Genomic DNA, 26,930 nt, shown 5'->3' on the forward strand with positions numbered 1-26,930 from the left:
TTAATGCAGATCATATAGTAAATAAGTACAAATCAGCAAGCAACAATCGTAAAGTACGTATTGTATATTAGATAATGTACAGTGAATATTGTATAATTGATATTACTTATGTAAGAAAAGGGCTATGAAATCTATATTTCTCTTTTTTTGTCTGTCTTTCCATTTAACCTTTTTCTTGGAAACCACTAGTCTGGTGAGGGCGAAATTTTGTATGGACTCTTCTTTTTGTAAGGTGCAGCGAATTAAGTATGATGGTATCCATTCGCTGTACGGTTAAGAATTAAAGATATAAATAGGGATTAGTATTTAATGCAAACACCAGCACAAATGAAACCATATTCAACTAGCAATTTGATATAAAGCACACATTATAAGCCAACAAGCTTGAAATTTTCCTCGTTCTTATTGAACTAAAAAGCATAGTAGTAGTAGTGTGTAACGCAAATAAGTCCTTGTATATAAGTGTAGAGGCTATTATGATTAATATGAAGCAGATTGTAAACAGTGAGTACTGTACAGTTTAGTGGATATTACTGATATTAGAAATTGAATATTTCATAGTGTTATTGTATTGTGAATATTACTTATGTAAGATGATAGATAATCTATTATATTTAGAAAGTAATTATTGCTGATTGTGTCTGTAGTCCATTCAAATTCCTAACACCACTTTCACTCATGTTGAATATCTTTATATAGTGTTAAGTGTATTTAGTTGTTGTATGAGGCAAACTATGCCATGAAACAATATGTATATATATCCGGGAAAAAAAAGAAAGATAACTATAGCAAGATATTTATTAAGGCAATATGATTGTAATAATATATATATCTCAAAGAATGATGTAAGTTTGCAACTTGTAGAAAAATGTATCTTTTCCTCAATTACTGAATGTTTGTAAAGCTATATATGTTAATTAGAATACGGTTATTTTACCTGTTATTGTTGGCGTTCCTGTTGAAGTGGATCCAGTTGTTGGTCCAGGTCCTGTAAGGTAAATACATTATTGTATTAGAATAGTTTGTAAATATTATATGCCAATGTTGAATGAGTTAATAAAATAAAGAGAAATTATTGTTGAATAATAAATTAAAATTTTACTCTAGTGCATGAGAAATAAATAAAACAATTGGAAATATGTGTTCCCATATAGTTGATTTTCGTAGACATTTGGTATGTTTCATTTACTTATTATGGTTCATTTGAGTTTAATTGAAATAGTAAACTAAAAACATTTATTCCAAATTTCATGGTATACTTGTTGCTTTTGGTTACACTCAATGATTATCATCTTGTAAATCCTTTTTTTGAAACTAGAGACATGGAATATATTAGCATATTGAAATTAAAAAACTACATGGGTGTATGATCCATTTTCTTACAGAGGTTATCGGTGATGTAGGGCAAGCCGAGGTTAGAAAACAGGAAGTACTGGATTATTAAAGTTTACAATCAATGGCAGATCCACTAATGCAGAATAATTTTAGATCGGTATAACCCTCTGAGCGAATATAAGCAAGGTAACTGCTTCATTCTCAAGTGTAAAAGAAGGAGAAATTAGGAATAGCCTATAATAAAATTACACTGTTATCGACCCTTCTACAAACTATATGATGATAATGGGAAATTTTATGCCTCAACCAGCTTATAAATTAGATTTATTGAAACAAAACAAATTTAAATTTCTATCACAAATTATGAACGGATATTCAGTTGATACTATCTTTTCTTGGTTGATTTTCAGTTGAGTATAAACAAAAAAAAACATTTAAAGAGACCCGAATTTATGTCAAATTTCTGTTTTCTTAAAAGGAAGAAAAATCATAAGGAATAGCCTAAAAGTGAAGATATTTTTAACATGAATAGAGTGAACTCCCATTTAAAAAGTAAAAAGATATTTGTATTTAAAAAAATTTTGTGCATGAAATGATCTTCAAATAAAAATTTAAAACAAAATAATGATTTAAAAATAAAGTAATGTTTGATTAAATCTATTTTCTTAAAATTGCTCAAAAAATAAATCCTGAAACGTTGTGTGTTAGGACTTTCTTTAAATGTCCACAAAAATATAAATATATTTACCCGCTGTGGTAGTTTTCGTTGTAGATGTTGTTATTGGAGATGCTGAAAAAGAAATATATACATTCAATAGCAATATTGTTGTAAAATTTGTTCAAAGTTTTATTAGTTATTAGTCATTCTAATACAAAAAACTACATCTTTTATCTGATAATATTCATGCATCTATAGAATTTGTAAGTAATTTTGGTAATTTCTGTTATACATTAATCAGATTAAAATGATATATAATGTCAGCATTCAGAGATAACTTGATCGATTGGAATTTGGACAAGGATGAGTTTGATTAACAAATAAGATGAGTTGATCCGTATAACATAAAGTTAACTGAAAATAATTCTGCTGAGAATTGAATGTATCTATAGATGAAACGATTATTGTAGGCATATTATAACCGATATATTCGATGTACAATATAAGTATTTCACTTTAGGAAGTTATCAAAATATATTTAGAAACCATTTTCTACTTGTTAGGATTTTGCAGGGCAAGTTGGAGTAAATAGTACAACTATAAGTAATAATAATAGCTATTTTCTTTTCACAAAAATAGTTGATATAGAAATAAAGGTACATTGATAGTCCAATAAATAAAGTGCCCATGATATGAATTGTTAAAATAGAGATAAAACATTATCCTTGAGGAATATGAAATGTCCTTACTTGGCAAATGGAAACATGCTTCAACATCCAAGTTTACTTTGTAGTTTGGATTCTGATCATCTTCTTTTTCTTCCAAAATCACCTTGATTGCAGTCACTTTGTCAAATGTAGTTGAGATGAATGGCCCAGTGATTTTATTGGCACCAGGAAGTGGTTCGAAATTTTCAGATCCTGGACGTTGTACAAGAATTGTGATTTTCTTTGCATTACCGCTAACATCAACCTTGATCAGTTCCACCCCTTCAGAGTCATCGGTCAGTTTAACTGTAATGCTGGGTTTCGGATTGTTGGGGTCAGTTGGTGCTGGTACAATCCATCCAGGTCCTTCAGGTCTGACATCACTTACAGGAGAGTTTGGTGTGTCTGGTGTTCCACTAATGTACTCATCAGGGATGAGGCTTTTATCATTCATACCCTTAGAAGACTCACATCGAACTGCAAACAAAAGTAAATCAATTTCACAAATTTGTAGTTTATATAATTTAAACGTTTTACTCGTAGTACAGAATTAAATATACATTTGTAAAGATAAAATCATTTTAATTATATTATTTAAAAATGTAATGATGAAAGCCACTTTTCAATTTAGAAATTTAGTTTACATAGTATGAATCAAAGAAGAACAAAACTCTAATTCTTAGCAGTTTTCAATGTAAGGAACATATTAACACTTATTCGATATAAGCAATAATTATATACAATAAATTTCAAAGTTTAAGTCGACAAATTTGATATGGAAGTAATTAATAAGTCATGAAATATGTATTTTGTAAAATAATTTATACAATATCCAAAATATAAATCCACTTACTTTGTGTAGTAGTAGCAGTAGTCATTTTAGTTGTTGAAGCTGTTGTTTTTGTTGTTTGAGATGCTGAAAATAAAAACATTAAAATAGCAATATTTGAAATAGAAATATTTAAAATTTTATGATTGATAGATAAGTCATTCTAAGCAAAATACAAGGAAATTCATATTTTCATTGTTTCTATAAAATAAACAACATTATAAAATTAAAATTTGATTATTAAAACAGAAAGAATTAACATTTATTAGTATATATAAAGATAAGCATCTAATATCCTAACAACATTCTTTTTTTTTTATCTAAACGATTTTCTGTTTATTATATGCCAAATGGTCAGGAAATTAAAGATACTTAGTCGTTTTACAACAGGTTTACCAATGACAGGGATAATATTTATACACGTAGTATGTAAAATATGCATAAAAATTATGGCAAAATATTATGAAATGTCCTTACTTGGCAAATGGAAACATGCTTCAACATCCAAGTTTACTTTGTAGTTTGGATTCTGATCATCTTCTTTTTCTTCCAAAATCACCTTGATTGCAGTCACTTTGTCAAATGTAGTTGAGATGAATGGCCCAGTGATTTTATTGGCACCAGGAAGTGGTTCAAAATTTTCAGATCCTGGACGTTGTACAAGAATTGTGATTTTCTTTGCATTACCGCTAACATCAACCTTGATCAGTTCCACCCCTTCAGAGTCATCGGTCAGTTTAACTGTAATGCTGGGTTTCGGATTGTTGGGGTCAGTTGGTGCTGGTACAATCCATCCAGGGCCTTCAGGTCTCACATCACTTACAGGAGAGTTTGGTGTGTCTGGTGTTCCACTAATGAAAGCATCAGGAATGAGGCTTTTATCATCCATACCTTTAGTAGATTCACATCGAACTGGAATTGGAACAAAACCAAAACAATAAGAAAATGTTCATTTAATAGTTGTATGTGAAAATAAAAATTACGAAATAAATCCATGGTCATATATCGCTAACAGACACTTAAAAATATGTTTTCAATGTTGGTAAAATATTAATGAAACAAGAGAAAGAAGAAAACATATTGAGTGTAAGACTTTTTTACATGAAAATTGATATTTTGTATTATTTGGAATATTCAGATCATTCTTTTTATATTTGTTGTTATATTCAGAAATTTTGTTTGATGTAACGGTCGTCCTTTTTTCAGTTGCACATATTGTCTAATTGTGTTAATTATGAATAATTTAATTTCTCACTTGATGTTGTTGAAGTACGCCCTGATGTTGTTGAAGTACGTCCTGATGTTGTTGATGTACGTCCTGATGTTGTGGTGATTTTAGGTGTCACTGTAAGAAGGAAGAAAATTAAGAAAATTTTGTTACATGTTAAATTTGTTTAAAAGATTTAATGCAGATCATATAGTAAATAAGTACAAATCAGCAAGCGACAATCGTCAAGTACGTATTGTATATTAGATAATGTACAGTGAATATTGTATAATTGATATTACTTATGTAAGAAAAGGGCTATGAAATCTATATTTCTCTTTTTTTGTCTGTCTTTCCATTTAACCTTTTTCTTGGAAACCACTAGTCTGGTGAGGGCGAAATTTTGTATGGACTCTTCTTTTTGTAAGGTGCAGCGAATTAAGTATGATGGTATCCATTCGCTGTACGGTTAAGAATTAAAGATATAAATAGGGATTAGTATTTAATGCAAACACCAGCACAAATGAAACCATATTCAACTAGCAATTTGATATAAAGCACACATTATAAGCCAACAAGCTTGAAATTTTCCTCGTTTTTATTGAACTAAAAAGCATAGTAGTAGTAGTGTGTAACGCAAATAAGTCCTCGTATATAAGTGTAGAGGCTATTATGATTAATATGAAGCAGATTGTAAACAGTGAGTACTGTACAGTTTAGTGGATATTACTGATATTAGAAATTGAATATTTCATAGTGTTATTGTATTGTGAATATTACTTATGTAAGATGATAGATAATCTATTATATTTAGAAAGTAATTATTGCTGATTGTGTCTGTAGTCCATTCAAATTCCTAACACCACTTTCACTCATGTTGAATATCTTTATATAGTGTTAAGTGTATTTAGTTGTTGTATGAGGCAAACTATGCCATGAAACAATATGTATATATATCCGGGAAAAAAAAGAAAGATAACTATAGCAAGATATTTATTAAGGCAATATGATTGTAATAATATATATATCTCAAAGAATGATGTAAGTTTGCAACTTGTAGAAAAATGTATCTTTTCCTCAATTACTGAATGTTTGTAAAGCTATATATGTTAATTAGAATACGGTTATTTTACCTGTTATTGTTGGCGTTCCTGTTGAAGTGGATCCAGTTGTTGGTCCAGGTCCTGTAAGGTAAATACATTATTGTATTAGAATAGTTTGTAAATATTATATGCCAATGTTGAATGAGTTAATAAAATAAAGAGAAATTATTGTTGAATAATAAATTAAAATTTTACTCTAGTGCATGAGAAATAAATAAAACAATTGGAAATATGTGTTCCCATATAGTTGATTTTCGTAGACATTTGGTATGTTTCATTTACTTATTATGGTTCATTTGAGTTTAATTGAAATAGTAAACTAAAAACATTTATTCCAAATTTCATGGTATACTTGTTGCTTTTGGTTACACTCAATGATTATCATCTTGTAAATCCTTTTTTTGAAACTAGAGACATGGAATATATTAGCATATTGAAATTAAAAAACTACATGGGTGTATGATCCATTTTCTTACAGAGGTTATCGGTGATGTAGGGCAAGCCGAGGTTAGAAAACAGGAAGTACTGGATTATTAAAGTTTACAATCAATGGCAGATCCACTAATGCAGAATAATTTTAGATCGGTATAACCCTCTGAGCGAATATAAGCAAGGTAACTGCTTCATTCTCAAGTGTAAAAGAAGGAGAAATTAGGAATAGCCTATAATAAAATTACACTGTTATCGACCCTTCTACAAACTATATGATGATAATGGGAAATTTTATGCCTCAACCAGCTTATAAATTAGATTTATTGAAACAAAACAAATTTAAATTTCTATCACAAATTATGAACGGATATTCAGTTGATACTATCTTTTCTTGGTTGATTTTCAGTTGAGTATAAACAAAAAAAAACATTTAAAGAGACCCGAATTTATGTCAAATTTCTGTTTTCTTAAAAGGAAGAAAAATCATAAGGAATAGCCTAAAAGTGAAGATATTTTTAACATGAATAGAGTGAACTCCCATTTAAAAAGTAAAAAGATATTTGTATTTAAAAAAATTTTGTGCATGAAATGATCTTCAAATAAAAATTTAAAACAAAATAATGATTTAAAAATAAAGTAATGTTTGATTAAATCTATTTTCTTAAAATTGCTCAAAAAATAAATCCTGAAACGTTGTGTGTTAGGACTTTCTTTAAATGTCCACAAAAATATAAATATATTTACCCGCTGTGGTAGTTTTCGTTGTAGATGTTGTTATTGGAGATGCTGAAAAAGAAATATATACATTCAATAGCAATATTGTTGTAAAATTTGTTCAAAGTTTTATTAGTTATTAGTCATTCTAATACAAAAAACTACATCTTTTATCTGATAATATTCATGCATCTATAGAATTTGTAAGTAATTTTGGTAATTTCTGTTATACATTAATCAGATTAAAATGATATATAATGTCAGCATTCAGAGATAACTTGATCGATTGGAATTTGGACAAGGATGAGTTTGATTAACAAATAAGATGAGTTGATCCGTATAACATAAAGTTAACTGAAAATAATTCTGCTGAGAATTGAATGTATCTATAGATGAAACGATTATTGTAGGCATATTATAACCGATATATTCGATGTACAATATAAGTATTTCACTTTAGGAAGTTATCAAAATATATTTAGAAACCATTTTCTACTTGTTAGGATTTTGCAGGGCAAGTTGGAGTAAATAGTACAACTATAAGTAATAATAATAGCTATTTTCTTTTCACAAAAATAGTTGATATAGAAATAAAGGTACATTGATAGTCCAATAAATAAAGTGCCCATGATATGAATTGTTAAAATAGAGATAAAACATTATCCTTGAGGAATATGAAATGTCCTTACTTGGCAAATGGAAACATGCTTCAACATCCAAGTTTACTTTGTAGTTTGGATTCTGATCATCTTCTTTTTCTTCCAAAATCACCTTGATTGCAGTCACTTTGTCAAATGTAGTTGAGATGAATGGCCCAGTGATTTTATTGGCACCAGGAAGTGGTTCGAAATTTTCAGATCCTGGACGTTGTACAAGAATTGTGATTTTCTTTGCATTACCGCTAACATCAACCTTGATCAGTTCCACCCCTTCAGAGTCATCGGTCAGTTTAACTGTAATGCTGGGTTTCGGATTGTTGGGGTCAGTTGGTGCTGGTACAATCCATCCAGGTCCTTCAGGTCTGACATCACTTACAGGAGAGTTTGGTGTGTCTGGTGTTCCACTAATGTACTCATCAGGGATGAGGCTTTTATCATTCATACCCTTAGAAGACTCACATCGAACTGCAAACAAAAGTAAATCAATTTCACAAATTTGTAGTTTATATAATTTAAACGTTTTACTCGTAGTACAGAATTAAATATACATTTGTAAAGATAAAATCATTTTAATTATATTATTTAAAAATGTAATGATGAAAGCCACTTTTCAATTTAGAAATTTAGTTTACATAGTATGAATCAAAGAAGAACAAAACTCTAATTCTTAGCAGTTTTCAATGTAAGGAACATATTAACACTTATTCGATATAAGCAATAATTATATACAATAGATTTCAAAGTTTAAGTCGACAAATTTGGTATGGAAGTAATTAATAAGTCATGAAATATGTATTTTGTAAAATAATTTATACAATATCCAAAATATAAATCCACTTACTTTGTGTAGTAGTAGCAGTAGTCATTTTAGTTGTTGAAGCTGTTGTTTTTGTTGTTTGAGATGCTGAAAATAAAAACATTAAAATAGCAATATTTGAAATAGAAATATTTAAAATTTTATGATTGATAGATAAGTCATTCTAAGCAAAATACAAGGAAATTCATATTTTCATTGTTTCTATAAAATAAACAACATTATAAAATTAAAATTTGATTATTAAAACAGAAAGAATTAACATTTATTAGTATATATAAAGATAAGCATCTAATATCCTAACAACATTCTTTTTTTTTTTATCTAAACCATTTTCTGTTTATTATATGCCAAATGGTCAGGAAATTAAAGATACTTAGTCGTTTTACAACAGGTTTACCAATGACAGGGATAATATTTATACACTTAGTATGTAAAATATGCATAAAAATTATGGCAAAATATTATGAAATGTCCTTACTTGGCAAATGGAAACATGCTTCAACATCCAAGTTTACTTTGTAGTTTGGATTCTGATCATCTTCTTTTTCTTCCAAAATCACCTTGATTGCAGTCACTTTGTCAAATGTAGTTGAGATGAATGGCCCAGTGATTTTATTGGCACCAGGAAGTGGTTCGAAATTTTCAGATCCTGGACGTTGTACAAGAATTGTGATTTTCTTTGCATTACCGCTAACATCAACCTTGATCAGTTCCACCCCTTCAGAGTCATCGGTCAGTTTAACTGTAATGCTGGGTTTCGGATTGTTGGGGTCAGTTGGTGCTGGTACAATCCATCCAGGGCCTTCAGGTCTCACATCACTTACAGGAGAGTTTGGTGTGTCTGGTGTTCCACTAATGAAAGCATCAGGAATGAGGCTTTTATCATCCATACCTTTAGTAGATTCACATCGAACTGGAATTGGAACAAAACCAAAACAATAAGAAAATGTTCATTTAATAGTTGTATGTGAAAATAAAAATTACGAAATAAATCCATGGTCATATATCGCTAACAGACACTTAAAAATATGTTTTCAATGTTGGTAAAATATTAATGAAACAAGAGAAAGAAGAAAACATATTGAGTGTAAGACTTTTTTACATGAAAATTGATATTTTGTATTATTTGGAATATTCAGATCATTCTTTTTATATTTGTTGTTATATTCAGAAATTTTGTTTGATGTAACGGTCGTCCTTTTTTCAGTTGCACATATTGTCTAATTGTGTTAATTATGAATAATTTAATTTCTCACTTGATGTTGTTGAAGTACGTCCTGATGTTGTTGAAGTACGTCCTGATGTTGTTGATGTACGTCCTGATGTTGTGGTGATTTTAGGTGTCACTGTAAGAAGGAAGAAAATTAAGAAAATTTTGTTACATGTTAAATTTGTTTAAAAGATTTAATGCAGATCATATAGTAAATAAGTACAAATCAGCAAGCGACAATCGTCAAGTACGTATTGTATATTAGATAATGTACAGTGAATATTGTATAATTGATATTACTTATGTAAGAAAAGGGCTATGAAATCTATATTTCTCTTTTTTTGTCTGTCTTTCCATTTAACCTTTTTCTTGGAAACCACTAGTCTGGTGAGGGCGAAATTTTGTATGGACTCTTCTTTTTGTAAGGTGCAGCGAATTAAGTATGATGGTATCCATTCGCTGTACGGTTAAGAATTAAAGATATAAATAGGGATTAGTATTTAATGCAAACACCAGCACAAATGAAACCATATTCAACTAGCAATTTGATATAAAGCACACATTATAAGCCAACAAGCTTGAAATTTTCCTCGTTTTTATTGAACTAAAAAGCATAGTAGTAGTAGTGTGTAACGCAAATAAGTCCTCGTATATAAGTGTAGAGGCTATTATGATTAATATGAAGCAGATTGTAAACAGTGAGTACTGTACAGTTTAGTGGATATTACTGATATTAGAAATTGAATATTTCATAGTGTTATTGTATTGTGAATATTACTTATGTAAGATGATAGATAATCTATTATATTTAGAAAGTAATTATTGCTGATTGTGTCTGTAGTCCATTCAAATTCCTAACACCACTTTCACTCATGTTGAATATCTTTATATAGTGTTAAGTGTATTTAGTTGTTGTATGAGGCAAACTATGCCATGAAACAATATGTATATATATCCGGGAAAAAAAAGAAAGATAACTATAGCAAGATATTTATTAAGGCAATATGATTGTAATAATATATATATCTCAAAGAATGATGTAAGTTTGCAACTTGTAGAAAAATGTATCTTTTCCTCAATTACTGAATGTTTGTAAAGCTATATATGTTAATTAGAATACGGTTATTTTACCTGTTATTGTTGGCGTTCCTGTTGAAGTGGATCCAGTTGTTGGTCCAGGTCCTGTAAGGTAAATACATTATTGTATTAGAATAGTTTGTAAATATTATATGCCAATGTTGAATGAGTTAATAAAATAAAGAGAAATTATTGTTGAATAATAAATTAAAATTTTACTCTAGTGCATGAGAAATAAATAAAACAATTGGAAATATGTGTTCCCATATAGTTGATTTTCGTAGACATTTGGTATGTTTCATTTACTTATTATGGTTCATTTGAGTTTAATTGAAATAGTAAACTAAAAACATTTATTCCAAATTTCATGGTATACTTGTTGCTTTTGGTTACACTCAATGATTATCATCTTGTAAATCCTTTTTTTGAAACTAGAGACATGGAATATATTAGCATATTGAAATTAAAAAACTACATGGGTGTATGATCCATTTTCTTACAGAGGTTATCGGTGATGTAGGGCAAGCCGAGGTTAGAAAACAGGAAGTACTGGATTATTAAAGTTTACAATCAATGGCAGATCCACTAATGCAGAATAATTTTAGATCGGTATAACCCTCTGAGCGAATATAAGCAAGGTAACTGCTTCATTCTCAAGTGTAAAAGAAGGAGAAATTAGGAATAGCCTATACTAAAATTACACTGTTATCGACCCTTCTACAAACTATATGATGATAATGGGAAATTTTATGCCTCAACCAGCTTATAAATTAGATTTATTGAAACAAAACAAATTTAAATTTCTATCACAAATTATGAACGGATATTCAGTTGATACTATCTTTTCTTGGTTGATTTTCAGTTGAGTATAAACAAAAAAAAACATTTAAAGAGACCCGAATTTATGTCAAATTTCTGTTTTCTTAAAAGGAAGAAAAATCATAAGGAATAGCCTAAAAGTGAAGATATTTTTAACATGAATAGAGTGAACTCCCATTTAAAAAGTAAAAAGATATTTGTATTTAAAAAAATTTTGTGCATGAAATGATCTTCAAATAAAAATTTAAAACAAAATAATGATTTAAAAATAAAGTAATGTTTGATTAAATCTATTTTCTTAAAATTGCTCAAAAAATAAATCCTGAAACGTTGTGTGTTAGGACTTTCTTTAAATGTCCACAAAAATATAAATATATTTACCCGCTGTGGTAGTTTTCGTTGTAGATGTTGTTATTGGAGATGCTGAAAAAGAAATATATACATTCAATAGCAATATTGTTGTAAAATTTGTTCAAAGTTTTATTAGTTATTAGTCATTCTAATACAAAAAACTACATCTTTTATCTGATAATATTCATGCATCTATAGAATTTGTAAGTAATTTTGGTAATTTCTGTTATACATTAATCAGATTAAAATGATATATAATGTCAGCATTCAGAGATAACTTGATCGATTGGAATTTGGACAAGGATGAGTTTGATTAACAAATAAGATGAGTTGATCCGTATAACATAAAGTTAACTGAAAATAATTCTGCTGAGAATTGAATGTATCTATAGATGAAACGATTATTGTAGGCATATTATAACCGATATATTCGATGTACAATATAAGTATTTCACTTTAGGAAGTTATCAAAATATATTTAGAAACCATTTTCTACTTGTTAGGATTTTGCAGGGCAAGTTGGAGTAAATAGTACAACTATAAGTAATAATAATAGCTATTTTCTTTTCACAAAAATAGTTGATATAGAAATAAAGGTACATTGATAGTCCAATAAATAAAGTGCCCATGATATGAATTGTTAAAATAGAGATAAAACATTATCCTTGAGGAATATGAAATGTCCTTACTTGGCAAATGGAAACATGCTTCAACATCCAAGTTTACTTTGTAGTTTGGATTCTGATCATCTTCTTTTTCTTCCAAAATCACCTTGATTGCAGTCACTTTGTCAAATGTAGTTGAGATGAATGGCCCAGTGATTTTATTGGCACCAGGAAGTGGTTCGAAATTTTCAGATCCTGGACGTTGTACAAGAATTGTGATTTTCTTTGCATTACCGCTAACATCAACCTTGATCAGTTCCACCCCTTCAGAGTCATCGGTCAGTTTAACTGTAATGCTGGGTTTCGGATTGTTGGGGTCAGTTGGTGCTGGTACAATCCATCCAGGTCCTTCAGGTCTGACATCACTTACAGGAGAGTTTGGTGTGTCTGGTGTTCCACTAATGTACTCATCAGGGATGAGGCTTTTATCATTCATACCCTTAGAAGACTCACATCGAACTGCAAACAAAAGTAAATCAATTTCACAAATTTGTAGTTTATATAATTTAAACGTTTTACTCGTAGTACAGAATTAAATATACATTTGTAAAGATAAAATCATTTTAATTATATTATTTAAAAATGTAATGATGAAAGCCACTTTTCAATTTAGAAATTTAGTTTACATAGTATGAATCAAAGAAGAACAAAACTCTAATTCTTAGCAGTTTTCAATGTAAGGAACATATTAACACTTATTCGATATAAGCAATAATTATATACAATAAATTTCAAAGTTTAAGTCGACAAATTTGATATGGAAGTAATTAATAAGTCATGAAATATGTATTTTGTAAAATAATTTATACAATATCCAAAATATAAATCCACTTACTTTGTGTAGTAGTAGCAGTAGTCATTTTAGTTGTTGAAGCTGTTGTTTTTGTTGTTTGAGATGCTGAAAATAAAAACATTAAAATAGCAATATTTGAAATAGAAATATTTAAAATTTTATGATTGATAGATAAGTCATTCTAAGCAAAATACAAGGAAATTCATATTTTCATTGTTTCTATAAAATAAACAACATTATAAAATTAAAATTTGATTATTAAAACAGAAAGAATTAACATTTATTAGTATATATAAAGATAAGCATCTAATATCCTAACAACATTCTTTTTTTTTTTATCTAAACCATTTTCTGTTTATTATATGCCAAATGGTCAGGAAATTAAAGATACTTAGTCGTTTTACAACAGGTTTACCAATGACAGGGATAATATTTATACACGTAGTATGTAAAATATGCATAAAAATTATGGCAAAATATTATGAAATGTCCTTACTTGGCAAATGGAAACATGCTTCAACATCCAAGTTTACTTTGTAGTTTGGATTCTGATCATCTTCTTTTTCTTCCAAAATCACCTTGATTGCAGTCACTTTGTCAAATGTAGTTGAGATGAATGGCCCAGTGATTTTATTGGCACCAGGAAGTGGTTCAAAATTTTCAGATCCTGGACGTTGTACAAGAATTGTGATTTTCTTTGCATTACCGCTAACATCAACCTTGATCAGTTCCACCCCTTCAGAGTCATCGGTCAGTTTAACTGTAATGCTGGGTTTCGGATTGTTGGGGTCAGTTGGTGCTGGTACAATCCATCCAGGGCCTTCAGGTCTCACATCACTTACAGGAGAGTTTGGTGTGTCTGGTGTTCCACTAATGAAAGCATCAGGAATGAGGCTTTTATCATCCATACCTTTAGTAGATTCACATCGAACTGGAATTGGAACAAAACCAAAACAATAAGAAAATGTTCATTTAATAGTTGTATGTGAAAATAAAAATTACGAAATAAATCCATGGTCATATATCGCTAACAGACACTTAAAAATATGTTTTCAATGTTGGTAAAATATTAATGAAACAAGAGAAAGAAGAAAACATATTGAGTGTAAGACTTTTTTACATGAAAATTGATATTTTGTATTATTTGGAATATTCAGATCATTCTTTTTATATTTGTTGTTATATTCAGAAATTTTGTTTGATGTAACGGTCGTCCTTTTTTCAGTTGCACATATTGTCTAATTGTGTTAATTATGAATAATTTAATTTCTCACTTGATGTTGTTGAAGTACGTCCTGATGTTGTTGAAGTACGTCCTGATGTTGTTGATGTACGTCCTGATGTTGTGGTGATTTTAGGTGTCACTGTAAGAAGGAAGAAAATTAAGAAAATTTTGTTACATGTTAAATTTGTTTAAAAGATTTAATGCAGATCATATAGTAAATAAGTACAAATCAGCAAGCGACAATCGTCAAGTACGTATTGTATATTAGATAATGTACAGTGAATATTGTATAATTGATATTACTTATGTAAGAAAAGGGCTATGAAATCTATATTTCTCTTTTTTTGTCTGTCTTTCCATTTAACCTTTTTCTTGGAAACCACTAGTCTGGTGAGGGCGAAATTTTGTATGGACTCTTCTTTTTGTAAGGTGCAGCGAATTAAGTATGATGGTATCCATTCGCTGTACGGTTAAGAATTAAAGATATAAATAGGGATTAGTATTTAATGCAAACACCAGCACAAATGAAACCATATTCAACTAGCAATTTGATATAAAGCACACATTATAAGCCAACAAGCTTGAAATTTTCCTCGTTTTTATTGAACTAAAAAGCATAGTAGTAGTAGTGTGTAACGCAAATAAGTCCTCGTATATAAGTGTAGAGGCTATTATGATTAATATGAAGCAGATTGTAAACAGTGAGTACTGTACAGTTTAGTGGATATTACTGATATTAGAAATTGAATATTTCATAGTGTTATTGTATTGTGAATATTACTTATGTAAGATGATAGATAATCTATTATATTTAGAAAGTAATTATTGCTGATTGTGTCTGTAGTCCATTCAAATTCCTAACACCACTTTCACTCATGTTGAATATCTTTATATAGTGTTAAGTGTATTTAGTTGTTGTATGAGGCAAACTATGCCATGAAACAATATGTATATATATCCGGGAAAAAAAAGAAAGATAACTATAGCAAGATATTTATTAAGGCAATATGATTGTAATAATATATATATCTCAAAGAATGATGTAAGTTTGCAACTTGTAGAAAAATGTATCTTTTCCTCAATTACTGAATGTTTGTAAAGCTATATATGTTAATTAGAATACGGTTATTTTACCTGTTATTGTTGGCGTTCCTGTTGAAGTGGATCCAGTTGTTGGTCCAGGTCCTGTAAGGTAAATACATTATTGTATTAGAATAGTTTGTAAATATTATATGCCAATGTTGAATGAGTTAATAAAATAAAGAGAAATTATTGTTGAATAATAAATTAAAATTTTACTCTAGTGCATGAGAAATAAATAAAACAATTGGAAATATGTGTTCCCATATAGTTGATTTTCGTAGACATTTGGTATGTTTCATTTACTTATTATGGTTCATTTGAGTTTAATTGAAATAGTAAACTAAAAACATTTATTCCAAATTTCATGGTATACTTGTTGCTTTTGGTTACACTCAATGATTATCATCTTGTAAATCCTTTTTTTGAAACTAGAGACATGGAATATATTAGCATATTGAAATTAAAAAACTACATGGGTGTATGATCCATTTTCTTACAGAGGTTATCGGTGATGTAGGGCAAGCCGAGGTTAGAAAACAGGAAGTACTGGATTATTAAAGTTTACAATCAATGGCAGATCCACTAATGCAGAATAATTTTAGATCGGTATAACCCTCTGAGCGAATATAAGCAAGGTAACTGCTTCATTCTCAAGTGTAAAAGAAGGAGAAATTAGGAATAGCCTATACTAAAATTACACTGTTATCGACCCTTCTACAAACTATATGATGATAATGGGAAATTTTATGCCTCAACCAGCTTATAAATTAGATTTATTGAAACAAAACAAATTTAAATTTCTATCACAAATTATGAACGGATATTCAGTTGATACTATCTTTTCTTGGTTGATTTTCAGTTGAGTATAAACAAAAAAAAACATTTAAAGAGACCCGAATTTATGTCAAATTTCTGTTTTCTTAAAAGGAAGAAAAATCATAAGGAATAGCCTAAAAGTGAAGATATTTTTAACATGAATAGAGTGAACTCCCATTTAAAAAGTAAAAAGATATTTGTATTTAAAAAAATTTTGTGCATGAAATGATCTTCAAATAAAAATTTAAAACAAAATAATGATTTAAAAATAAAGTAATGTTTGATTAAATCTATTTTCTTAAAATTGCTCAAAAAATAAATCCTGAAACGTTGTGTGTTAGGACTTTCTTTAAATGTCCACAAAAATATAAATATATTTACCCGCTGTGGTAGTTTTCGTTGTAGATGTTGTTATTGGAGATGCTGAAAAAGAAATATATACATTCAATAGCAATATTGTTGTAAAATTTGTTCAAAGTTTTATTAGTTATTAGTCATTCTAATACAAAAAACTACATCTTTTATCTGATAATATTCATGCATCTATAGAATGTGTAAGTAATTTTGGTAATTTCTGTTATACATTAATCAGATTAAAATGATATATAATGTCAGCATTCAGAGATAACTTGATCGATTGGAATTTGGACAAGGATGAGTTTGATTAACAAATAAGATGAGTTGATCCGTATAACATAAAGTTAACTGAAAATAATTCTGCTGAGAATTGAATGTATCTATAGATGAAACGATTATTGTAGGCATATTATAACCGATATATTCGATGTACAATATAAGTATTTCACTTTAGGAAGTTATCAAAATATATTTAGAAACCATTTTCTACTTGTTAGGATTTTGCAGGGCAAGTTGGAGTAAATAGTACAACTATAAGTAATAATAATAGCTATTTTCTTTTCACAAAAATAGTTGATATAGAAATAAAGGTACATTGATAGTCCAATAAATAAAGTGCCCATGATATGAATTGTTAAAATAGAGATAAAACATTATCCTTGAGGAATATGAAATGTCCTTACTTGGCAAATGGAAACATGCTTCAACATCCAAGTTTACTTTGTAGTTTGGATTCTGATCATCTTCTTTTTCTTCCAAAATCACCTTGATTGCAGTCACTTTGTCAAATGTAGTTGAGATGAATGGCCCAGTGATTTTATTGGCACCAGGAAGTGGTTCGAAATTTTCAGATCCTGGACGTTGTACAAGAATTGTGATTTTCTTTGCATTACCGCTAACATCAACCTTGATCAGTTCCACCCCTTCAGAGTCATCGGTCAGTTTAACTGTAATGCTGGGTTTCGGATTGTTGGGGTCAGTTGGTGCTGGTACAATCCATCCAGGTCCTTCAGGTCTGACATCACTTACAGGAGAGTTTGGTGTGTCTGGTGTTCCACTAATGTACTCATCAGGGATGAGGCTTTTATCATTCATACCCTTAGAAGACTCACATCGAACTGCAAACAAAAGTAAATCAATTTCACAAATTTGTAGTTTATATAATTTAAACGTTTTACTCGTAGTACAGAATTAAATATACATTTGTAAAGATAAAATCATTTTAATTATATTATTTAAAAATGTAATGATGAAAGCCACTTTTCAATTTAGAAATTTAGTTTACATAGTATGAATCAAAGAAGAACAAAACTCTAATTCTTAGCAGTTTTCAATGTAAGGAACATATTAACACTTATTCGATATAAGCAATAATTATATACAATAAATTTCAAAGTTTAAGTCGACAAATTTGATATGGAAGTAATTAATAAGTCATGAAATATGTATTTTGTAAAATAATTTATACAATATCCAAAATATAAATCCACTTACTTTGTGTAGTAGTAGCAGTAGTCATTTTAGTTGTTGAAGCTGTTGTTTTTGTTGTTTGAGATGCTGAAAATAAAAACATTAAAATAGCAATATTTGAAATAGAAATATTTAAAATTTTATGATTGATAGATAAGTCATTCTAAGCAAAATACAAGGAAATTCATATTTTCATTGTTTCTATAAAATAAACAACATTATAAAATTAAAATTTGATTATTAAAACAGAAAGAATTAACATTTATTAGTATATATAAAGATAAGCATCTAATATCCTAACAACATTCTTTTTTTTTTTATCTAAACCATTTTCTGTTTATTATATGCCAAATGGTCAGGAAATTAAAGATACTTAGTCGTTTTACAACAGGTTTACCAATGACAGGGATAATATTTATACACGTAGTATGTAAAATATGCATAAAAATTATGGCAAAATATTATGAAATGTCCTTACTTGGCAAATGGAAACATGCTTCAACATCCAAGTTTACTTTGTAGTTTGGATTCTGATCATCTTCTTTTTCTTCCAAAATCACCTTGATTGCAGTCACTTTGTCAAATGTAGTTGAGATGAATGGCCCAGTGATTTTATTGGCACCAGGAAGTGGTTCAAAATTTTCAGATCCTGGACGTTGTACAAGAATTGTGATTTTCTTTGCATTACCGCTAACATCAACCTTGATCAGTTCCACCCCTTCAGAGTCATCGGTCAGTTTAACTGTAATGCTGGGTTTCGGATTGTTGGGGTCAGTTGGTGCTGGTACAATCCATCCAGGGCCTTCAGGTCTCACATCACTTACAGGAGAGTTTGGTGTGTCTGGTGTTCCACTAATGAAAGCATCAGGAATGAGGCTTTTATCATCCATACCTTTAGTAGATTCACATCGAACTGGAATTGGAACAAAACCAAAACAATAAGAAAATGTTCATTTAATAGTTGTATGTGAAAATAAAAATTACGAAATAAATCCATGGTCATATATCGCTAACAGACACTTAAAAATATGTTTTCAATGTTGGTAAAATATTAATGAAACAAGAGAAAGAAGAAAACATATTGAGTGTAAGACTTTTTTACATGAAAATTGATATTTTGTATTATTTGGAATATTCAGATCATTCTTTTTATATTTGTTGTTATATTCAGAAATTTTGTTTGATGTAACGGTCGTCCTTTTTTCAGTTGCACATATTGTCTAATTGTGTTAATTATGAATAATTTAATTTCTCACTTGATGTTGTTGAAGTACGTCCTGATGTTGTTGAAGTACGTCCTGATGTTGTTGATGTACGTCCTGATGTTGTGGTGATTTTAGGTGTCACTGTAAGAAGGAAGAAAATTAAGAAAATTTTGTTACATGTTAAATTTGTTTAAAAGATTTAATGCAGATCATATAGTAAATAAGTACAAATCAGCAAGCGACAATCGTCAAGTACGTATTGTATATTAGATAATGTACAGTGAATATTGTATAATTGATATTACTTATGTAAGAAAAGGGCTATGAAATCTATATTTCTCTTTTTTTGTCTGTCTTTCCATTTAACCTTTTTCTTGGAAACCACTAGTCTGGTGAGGGCGAAATTTTGTATGGACTCTTCTTTTTGTAAGGTGCAGCGAATTAAGTATGATGGTATCCATTCGCTGTACGGTTAAGAATTAAAGATATAAATAGGGATTAGTATTTAATGCAAACACCAGCACAAATGAAACCATATTCAACTAGCAATTTGATATAAAGCACACATTATAAGCCAACAAGCTTGAAATTTTCCTCGTTCTTATTGAACTAAAAAGCATAGTAGTAGTAGTGTGTAACGCAAATAAGTCCTTGTATATAAGTGTAGAGGCTATTATGATTAATATGAAGCAGATTGTAAACAGTGAGTACTGTACAGTTTAGTGGATATTACTGATATTAGAAATTGAATATTTCATAGTGTTATTGTATTGTGAATATTACTTATGTAAGATGATAGATAATCTATTATATTTAGAAAGTAATTATTGCTGATTGTGTCTGTAGTCCATTCAAATTCCTAACACCACTTTCACTCATGTTGAATATCTTTATATAGTGTTAAGTGTATTTAGTTGTTGTATGAGGCAAACTATGCCATGAAACAATATGTATATATATCCGGGAAAAAAAAGAAAGATAACTATAGCAAGATATTTATTAAGGCAATATGATTGTAATAATATATATATCTCAAAGAATGATGTAAGTTTGCAACTTGTAGAAAAATGTATCTTTTCCTCAATTACTGAATGTTTGTAAAGCTATATATGTTAATTAGAATACGGTTATTTTACCTGTTATTGTTGGCGTTCCTGTTGAAGTGGATCCAGTTGTTGGTCCAGGTCCTGTAAGGTAAATACATTATTGTATTAGAATAGTTTGTAAATATTATATGCCAATGTTGAATGAGTTAATAAAATAAAGAGAAATTATTGTTGAATAATAAATTAAAATTTTACTCTAGTGCATGAGAAATAAATAAAACAATTGGAAATATGTGTTCCCATATAGTTGATTTTCGTAGACATTTGGTATGTTTCATTTACTTATTATGGTTCATTTGAGTTTAATTGAAATAGTAAACTAAAAACATTTATTCCAAATTTCATGGTATACTTGTTGCTTTTGGTTACACTCAATGATTATCATCTTGTAAATCCTTTTTTTGAAACTAGAGACATGGAATATATTAGCATATTGAAATTAAAAAACTACATGGGTGTATGATCCATTTTCTTACAGAGGTTATCGGTGATGTAGGGCAAGCCGAGGTTAGAAAACAGGAAGTACTGGATTATTAAAGTTTACAATCAATGGCAGATCCACTAATGCAGAATAATTTTAGATCGGTATAACCCTCTGAGCGAATATAAGCAAGGTAACTGCTTCATTCTCAAGTGTAAAAGAAGGAGAAATTAGGAATAGCCTATACTAAAATTACACTGTTATCGACCCTTCTACAAACTATATGATGATAATGGGAAATTTTATGCCTCAACCAGCTTATAAATTAGATTTATTGAAACAAAACAAATTTAAATTTCTATCACAAATTATGAACGGATATTCAGTTGATACTATCTTTTCTTGGTTGATTTTCAGTTGAGTATAAACAAAAAAAAACATTTAAAGAGACCCGAATTTATGTCAAATTTCTGTTTTCTTAAAAGGAAGAAAAATCATAAGGAATAGCCTAAAAGTGAAGATATTTTTAACATGAATAGAGTGAACTCCCATTTAAAAAGTAAAAAGATATTTGTATTTAAAAAAATTTTGTGCATGAAATGATCTTCAAATAAAAATTTAAAACAAAATAATGATTTAAAAATAAAGTAATGTTTGATTAAATCTATTTTCTTAAAATTGCTCAAAAAATAAATCCTGAAACGTTGTGTGTTAGGACTTTCTTTAAATGTCCACAAAAATATAAATATATTTACCCGCTGTGGTAGTTTTCGTTGTAGATGTTGTTATTGGAGATGCTGAAAAAGAAATATATACATTCAATAGCAATATTGTTGTAAAATTTGTTCAAAGTTTTATTAGTTATTAGTCATTCTAATACAAAAAACTACATCTTTTATCTGATAATATTCATGCATCTATAGAATTTGTAAGTAATTTTGGTAATTTCTGTTATACATTAATCAGATTAAAATGATATATAATGTCAGCATTCAGAGATAACTTGATCGATTGGAATTTGGACAAGGATGAGTTTGATTAACAAATAAGATGAGTTGATCCGTATAACATAAAGTTAACTGAAAATAATTCTGCTGAGAATTGAATGTATCTATAGATGAAACGATTATTGTAGGCATATTATAACCGATATATTCGATGTACAATATAAGTATTTCACTTTAGGAAGTTATCAAAATATATTTAGAAACCATTTTCTACTTGTTAGGATTTTGCAGGGCAAGTTGGAGTAAATAGTACAACTATAAGTAATAATAATAGCTATTTTCTTTTCACAAAAATAGTTGATATAGAAATAAAGGTACATTGATAGTCCAATAAATAAAGTGCCCATGATATGAATTGTTAAAATAGAGATAAAACATTATCCTTGAGGAATATGAAATGTCCTTACTTGGCAAATGGAAACATGCTTCAACATCCAAGTTTACTTTGTAGTTTGGATTCTGATCATCTTCTTTTTCTTCCAAAATCACCTTGATTGCAGTCACTTTGTCAAATGTAGTTGAGATGAATGGCCCAGTGATTTTATTGGCACCAGGAAGTGGTTCGAAATTTTCAGATCCTGGACGTTGTACAAGAATTGTGATTTTCTTTGCATTACCGCTAACATCAACCTTGATCAGTTCCACCCCTTCAGAGTCATCGGTCAGTTTAACTGTAATGCTGGGTTTCGGATTGTTGGGGTCAGTTGGTGCTGGTACAATCCATCCAGGTCCTTCAGGTCTGACATCACTTACAGGAGAGTTTGGTGTGTCTGGTGTTCCACTAATGTACTCATCAGGGATGAGGCTTTTATCATTCATACCCTTAGAAGACTCACATCGAACTGCAAACAAAAGTAAATCAATTTCACAAATTTGTAGTTTATATAATTTAAACGTTTTACTCGTAGTACAGAATTAAATATACATTTGTAAAGATAAAATCATTTTAATTATATTATTTAAAAATGTAATGATGAAAGCCACTTTTCAATTTAGAAATTTAGTTTACATAGTATGAATCAAAGAAGAACAAAACTCTAATTCTTAGCAGTTTTCAATGTAAGGAACATATTAACACTTATTCGATATAAGCAATAATTATATACAATAAATTTCAAAGTTTAAGTCGACAAATTTGATATGGAAGTAATTAATAAGTCATGAAATATGTATTTTGTAAAATAATTTATACAATATCCAAAATATAAATCCACTTACTTTGTGTAGTAGTAGCAGTAGTCATTTTAGTTGTTGAAGCTGTTGTTTTTGTTGTTTGAGATGCTGAAAATAAAAACATTAAAATAGCAATATTTGAAATAGAAATATTTAAAATTTTATGATTGATAGATAAGTCATTCTAAGCAAAATACAAGGAAATTCATATTTTCATTGTTTCTATAAAATAAACAACATTATAAAATTAAAATTTGATTATTAAAACAGAAAGAATTAACATTTATTAGTATATATAAAGATAAGCATCTAATATCCTAACAACATTCTTTTTTTTTTTATCTAAACCATTTTCTGTTTATTATATGCCAAATGGTCAGGAAATTAAAGATACTTAGTCGTTTTACAACAGGTTTACCAATGACAGGGATAATATTTATACACTTAGTATGTAAAATATGCATAAAAATTATGGCAAAATATTATGAAATGTCCTTACTTGGCAAATGGAAACATGCTTCAACATCCAAGTTTACTTTGTAGTTTGGATTCTGATCATCTTCTTTTTCTTCCAAAATCACCTTGATTGCAGTCACTTTGTCAAATGTAGTTGAGATGAATGGCCCAGTGATTTTATTGGCACCAGGAAGTGGTTCGAAATTTTCAGATCCTGGACGTTGTACAAGAATTGTGATTTTCTTTGCATTACCGCTAACATCAACCTTGATCAGTTCCACCCCTTCAGAGTCATCGGTCAGTTTAACTGTAATGCTGGGTTTCGGATTGTTGGGGTCAGTTGGTGCTGGTACAATCCATCCAGGGCCTTCAGGTCTGACATCACTTACAGGAGAGTTTGGTGTGTCTGGTGTTCCACTAATGAAAGCATCAGGAATGAGGCTTTTATCATCCATACCTTTAGTAGAGTCACATCGAACTGGAATTGGAACAAAACCAAAACAATAAGAAAATGTTCATTTAATAGTTGTATGTGAAAATAAAAATTACGAAATAAATCCATGGTCATATATCGCTAACAGACACTTAAAAATATGTTTTCAATGTTGGTAAAATATTAATGAAACAAGAGAAAGAAGAAAACATATTGAGTGTAAGACTTTTTTACATGAAAATTGATATTTTGTATTATTTGGAATATTCAGATCATTCTTTTTATATTTGTTGTTATATTCAGAAATTTTGTTTGATGTAACGGTCGTCCTTTTTTCAGTTGCACATATTGTCTAATTGTGTTAATTATGAATAATTTAATTTCTCACTTGATGTTGTTGAAGTACGTCCTGATGTTGTTGAAGTACGTCCTGATGTTGTTGATGTACGTCCTGATGTTGTGGTGATTTTAGGTGTCACTGTAAGAAGGAAGAAAATTAAGAAAATTTTGTTACATGTTAAATTTGTTTAAAAGATTTAATGCAGATCATATAGTAAATAAGTACAAATCAGCAAGCAACAATCGTAAAGTACGTATTGTATATTAGATAATGTACAGTGAATATTGTATAATTGATATTACTTATGTAAGAAAAGGGCTATGAAATCTATATTTCTCTTTTTTTGTCTGTCTTTCCATTTAACCTTTTTCTTGGAAACCACTAGTCTGGTGAGGGCGAAATTTTGTATGGACTCTTCTTTTTGTAAGGTGCAGCGAATTAAGTATGATGGTATCCATTCGCTGTACGGTTAAGAATTAAAGATATAAATAGGGATTAGTATTTAATGCAAACACCAGCACAAATGAAACCATATTCAACTAGCAATTTGATATAAAGCACACATTATAAGCCAACAAGCTTGAAATTTTCCTCGTTCTTATTGAACTAAAAAGCATAGTAGTAGTAGTGTGTAACGCAAATAAGTCCTCGTATATAAGTGTAGAGGCTATTATGATTAATATGAAGCAGATTGTAAACAGTGAGTACTGTACAGTTTAGTGGATATTACTGATATTAGAAATTGAATATTTCATAGTGTTATTGTATTGTGAATATTACTTATGTAAGATGATAGATAATCTATTATATTTAGAAAGTAATTATTGCTGATTGTGTCTGTAGTCCATTCAAATTCCTAACACCACTTTCACTCATGTTGAATATCTTTATATAGTGTTAAGTGTATTTAGTTGTTGTATGAGGCAAACTATGCCATGAAACAATATGTATATATATCCGGGAAAAAAAAGAAAGATAACTATAGCAAGATATTTATTAAGGCAATATGATTGTAATAATATATATATCTCAAAGAATGATGTAAGTTTGCAACTTGTAGAAAAATGTATCTTTTCCTCAATTACTGAATGTTTGTAAAGCTATATATGTTAATTAGAATATGGTTATTTTACCTGTTATTGTTGGCGTTCCTGTTGAAGTGGATCCAGTTGTTGGTCCAGGTCCTGTAAGGTAAATACATTATTGTATTAGAATAGTTTGTAAATATTATATGCCAATGTTGAATGAGTTAATAAAATAAAGAGAAATTATTGTTGAATAATAAATTAAAATTTTACTCTAGTGCATGAGAAATAAATAAAACAATTGGAAATATGTGTTCCCATATAGTTGATTTTCGTAGACATTTGGTATGTTTCATTTACTTATTATGGTTCATTTGAGTTTAATTGAAATAGTAAACTAAAAACATTTATTCCAAATTTCATGGTATACTTGTTGCTTTTGGTTACACTCAATGATTATCATCTTGTAAATCCTTTTTTTGAAACTAGAGACATGGAATATATTAGCATATTGAAATTAAAAAACTACATGGGTGTATGATCCATTTTCTTACAGAGGTTATCGGTGATGTAGGGCAAGCCGAGGTTAGAAAACAGGAAGTACTGGATTATTAAAGTTTACAATCAATGGCAGATCCACTAATGCAGAATAATTTTAGATCGGTATAACCCTCTGAGCGAATATAAGCAAGGTAACTGCTTCATTCTCAAGTGTAAAAGAAGGAGAAATTAGGAATAGCCTATACTAAAATTACACTGTTATCGACCCTTCTACAAACTATATGATGATAATGGGAAATTTTATGCCTCAACCAGCTTATAAATTAGATTTATTGAAACAAAACAAATTTAAATTTCTATCACAAATTATGAACGGATATTCAGTTGATACTATCTTTTCTTGGTTGATTTTCAGTTGAGTATAAACAAAAAAAAACATTTAAAGAGACCCGAATTTATGTCAAATTTCTGTTTTCTTAAAAGGAAGAAAAATCATAAGGAATAGCCTAAAAGTGAAGATATTTTTAACATGAATAGAGTAAACTCCCATTTAAAAAGTAAAAAGATATTTGTATTTAAAAAAATTTTGTGCATGAAATGATCTTCAAATAAAAATTTAAAACAAAATAATGATTTAAAAATAAAGTAATGTTTGATTAAATCTATTTTCTTAAAATTGCTCAAAAAATAAATCCTGAAACGTTGTGTGTTAGGACTTTCTTTAAATGTCCACAAAAATATAAATATATTTACCCGCTGTGGTAGTTTTCGTTGTAGATGTTGTTATTGGAGATGCTGAAAAAGAAATATATACATTCAATAGCAATATTGTTGTAAAATTTGTTCAAAGTTTTATTAGTTATTAGTCATTCTAATACAAAAGACTACATCTTTTATCTGATAATATTCATGCATCTATAGAATTTGTAAGTAATT

The 26,930-nt window shown here is 29.0% G+C and overlaps 1 protein-coding gene across 1 annotated transcript in view; it reads right to left on the reverse strand.

The window, feature by feature from the left end:
* Window positions 1-26,930, reverse strand: part of LOC145247313 (uncharacterized) — a 558,870-nt gene that overhangs the window by 229,744 nt on the left and 302,196 nt on the right. The window contains exons 187-218 of the mRNA XM_080108949.1: window positions 26,748-26,789; window positions 25,602-25,652; window positions 24,517-24,606; window positions 23,739-24,173; window positions 23,285-23,347; window positions 22,474-22,908; window positions 21,815-21,856; window positions 20,669-20,719; window positions 19,584-19,673; window positions 18,806-19,240; window positions 18,352-18,414; window positions 17,541-17,975; window positions 16,882-16,923; window positions 15,736-15,786; window positions 14,651-14,740; window positions 13,873-14,307; window positions 13,419-13,481; window positions 12,608-13,042; window positions 11,949-11,990; window positions 10,803-10,853; window positions 9,718-9,807; window positions 8,940-9,374; window positions 8,486-8,548; window positions 7,675-8,109; window positions 7,016-7,057; window positions 5,870-5,920; window positions 4,785-4,874; window positions 4,007-4,441; window positions 3,554-3,616; window positions 2,743-3,177; window positions 2,084-2,125; window positions 938-988 (exon numbers count right to left, since the gene is read on the reverse strand). Of these exons, the coding sequence (XP_079965075.1) occupies window positions 938-988; window positions 2,084-2,125; window positions 2,743-3,177; window positions 3,554-3,616; window positions 4,007-4,441; window positions 4,785-4,874; window positions 5,870-5,920; window positions 7,016-7,057; window positions 7,675-8,109; window positions 8,486-8,548; window positions 8,940-9,374; window positions 9,718-9,807; window positions 10,803-10,853; window positions 11,949-11,990; window positions 12,608-13,042; window positions 13,419-13,481; window positions 13,873-14,307; window positions 14,651-14,740; window positions 15,736-15,786; window positions 16,882-16,923; window positions 17,541-17,975; window positions 18,352-18,414; window positions 18,806-19,240; window positions 19,584-19,673; window positions 20,669-20,719; window positions 21,815-21,856; window positions 22,474-22,908; window positions 23,285-23,347; window positions 23,739-24,173; window positions 24,517-24,606; window positions 25,602-25,652; window positions 26,748-26,789 (5,673 nt within the window). The remainder of the gene's footprint in view (window positions 1-937; window positions 989-2,083; window positions 2,126-2,742; window positions 3,178-3,553; window positions 3,617-4,006; window positions 4,442-4,784; window positions 4,875-5,869; window positions 5,921-7,015; window positions 7,058-7,674; window positions 8,110-8,485; window positions 8,549-8,939; window positions 9,375-9,717; window positions 9,808-10,802; window positions 10,854-11,948; window positions 11,991-12,607; window positions 13,043-13,418; window positions 13,482-13,872; window positions 14,308-14,650; window positions 14,741-15,735; window positions 15,787-16,881; window positions 16,924-17,540; window positions 17,976-18,351; window positions 18,415-18,805; window positions 19,241-19,583; window positions 19,674-20,668; window positions 20,720-21,814; window positions 21,857-22,473; window positions 22,909-23,284; window positions 23,348-23,738; window positions 24,174-24,516; window positions 24,607-25,601; window positions 25,653-26,747; window positions 26,790-26,930) is intronic.

This window comes from Euprymna scolopes, chromosome 25 (assembly GCF_053919585.1).
Source record: "Euprymna scolopes isolate OS-2025 chromosome 25, ASM5391958v1, whole genome shotgun sequence".
NCBI classification, from domain to species: Eukaryota; Metazoa; Mollusca; class Cephalopoda; order Sepiida; family Sepiolidae; genus Euprymna; species Euprymna scolopes.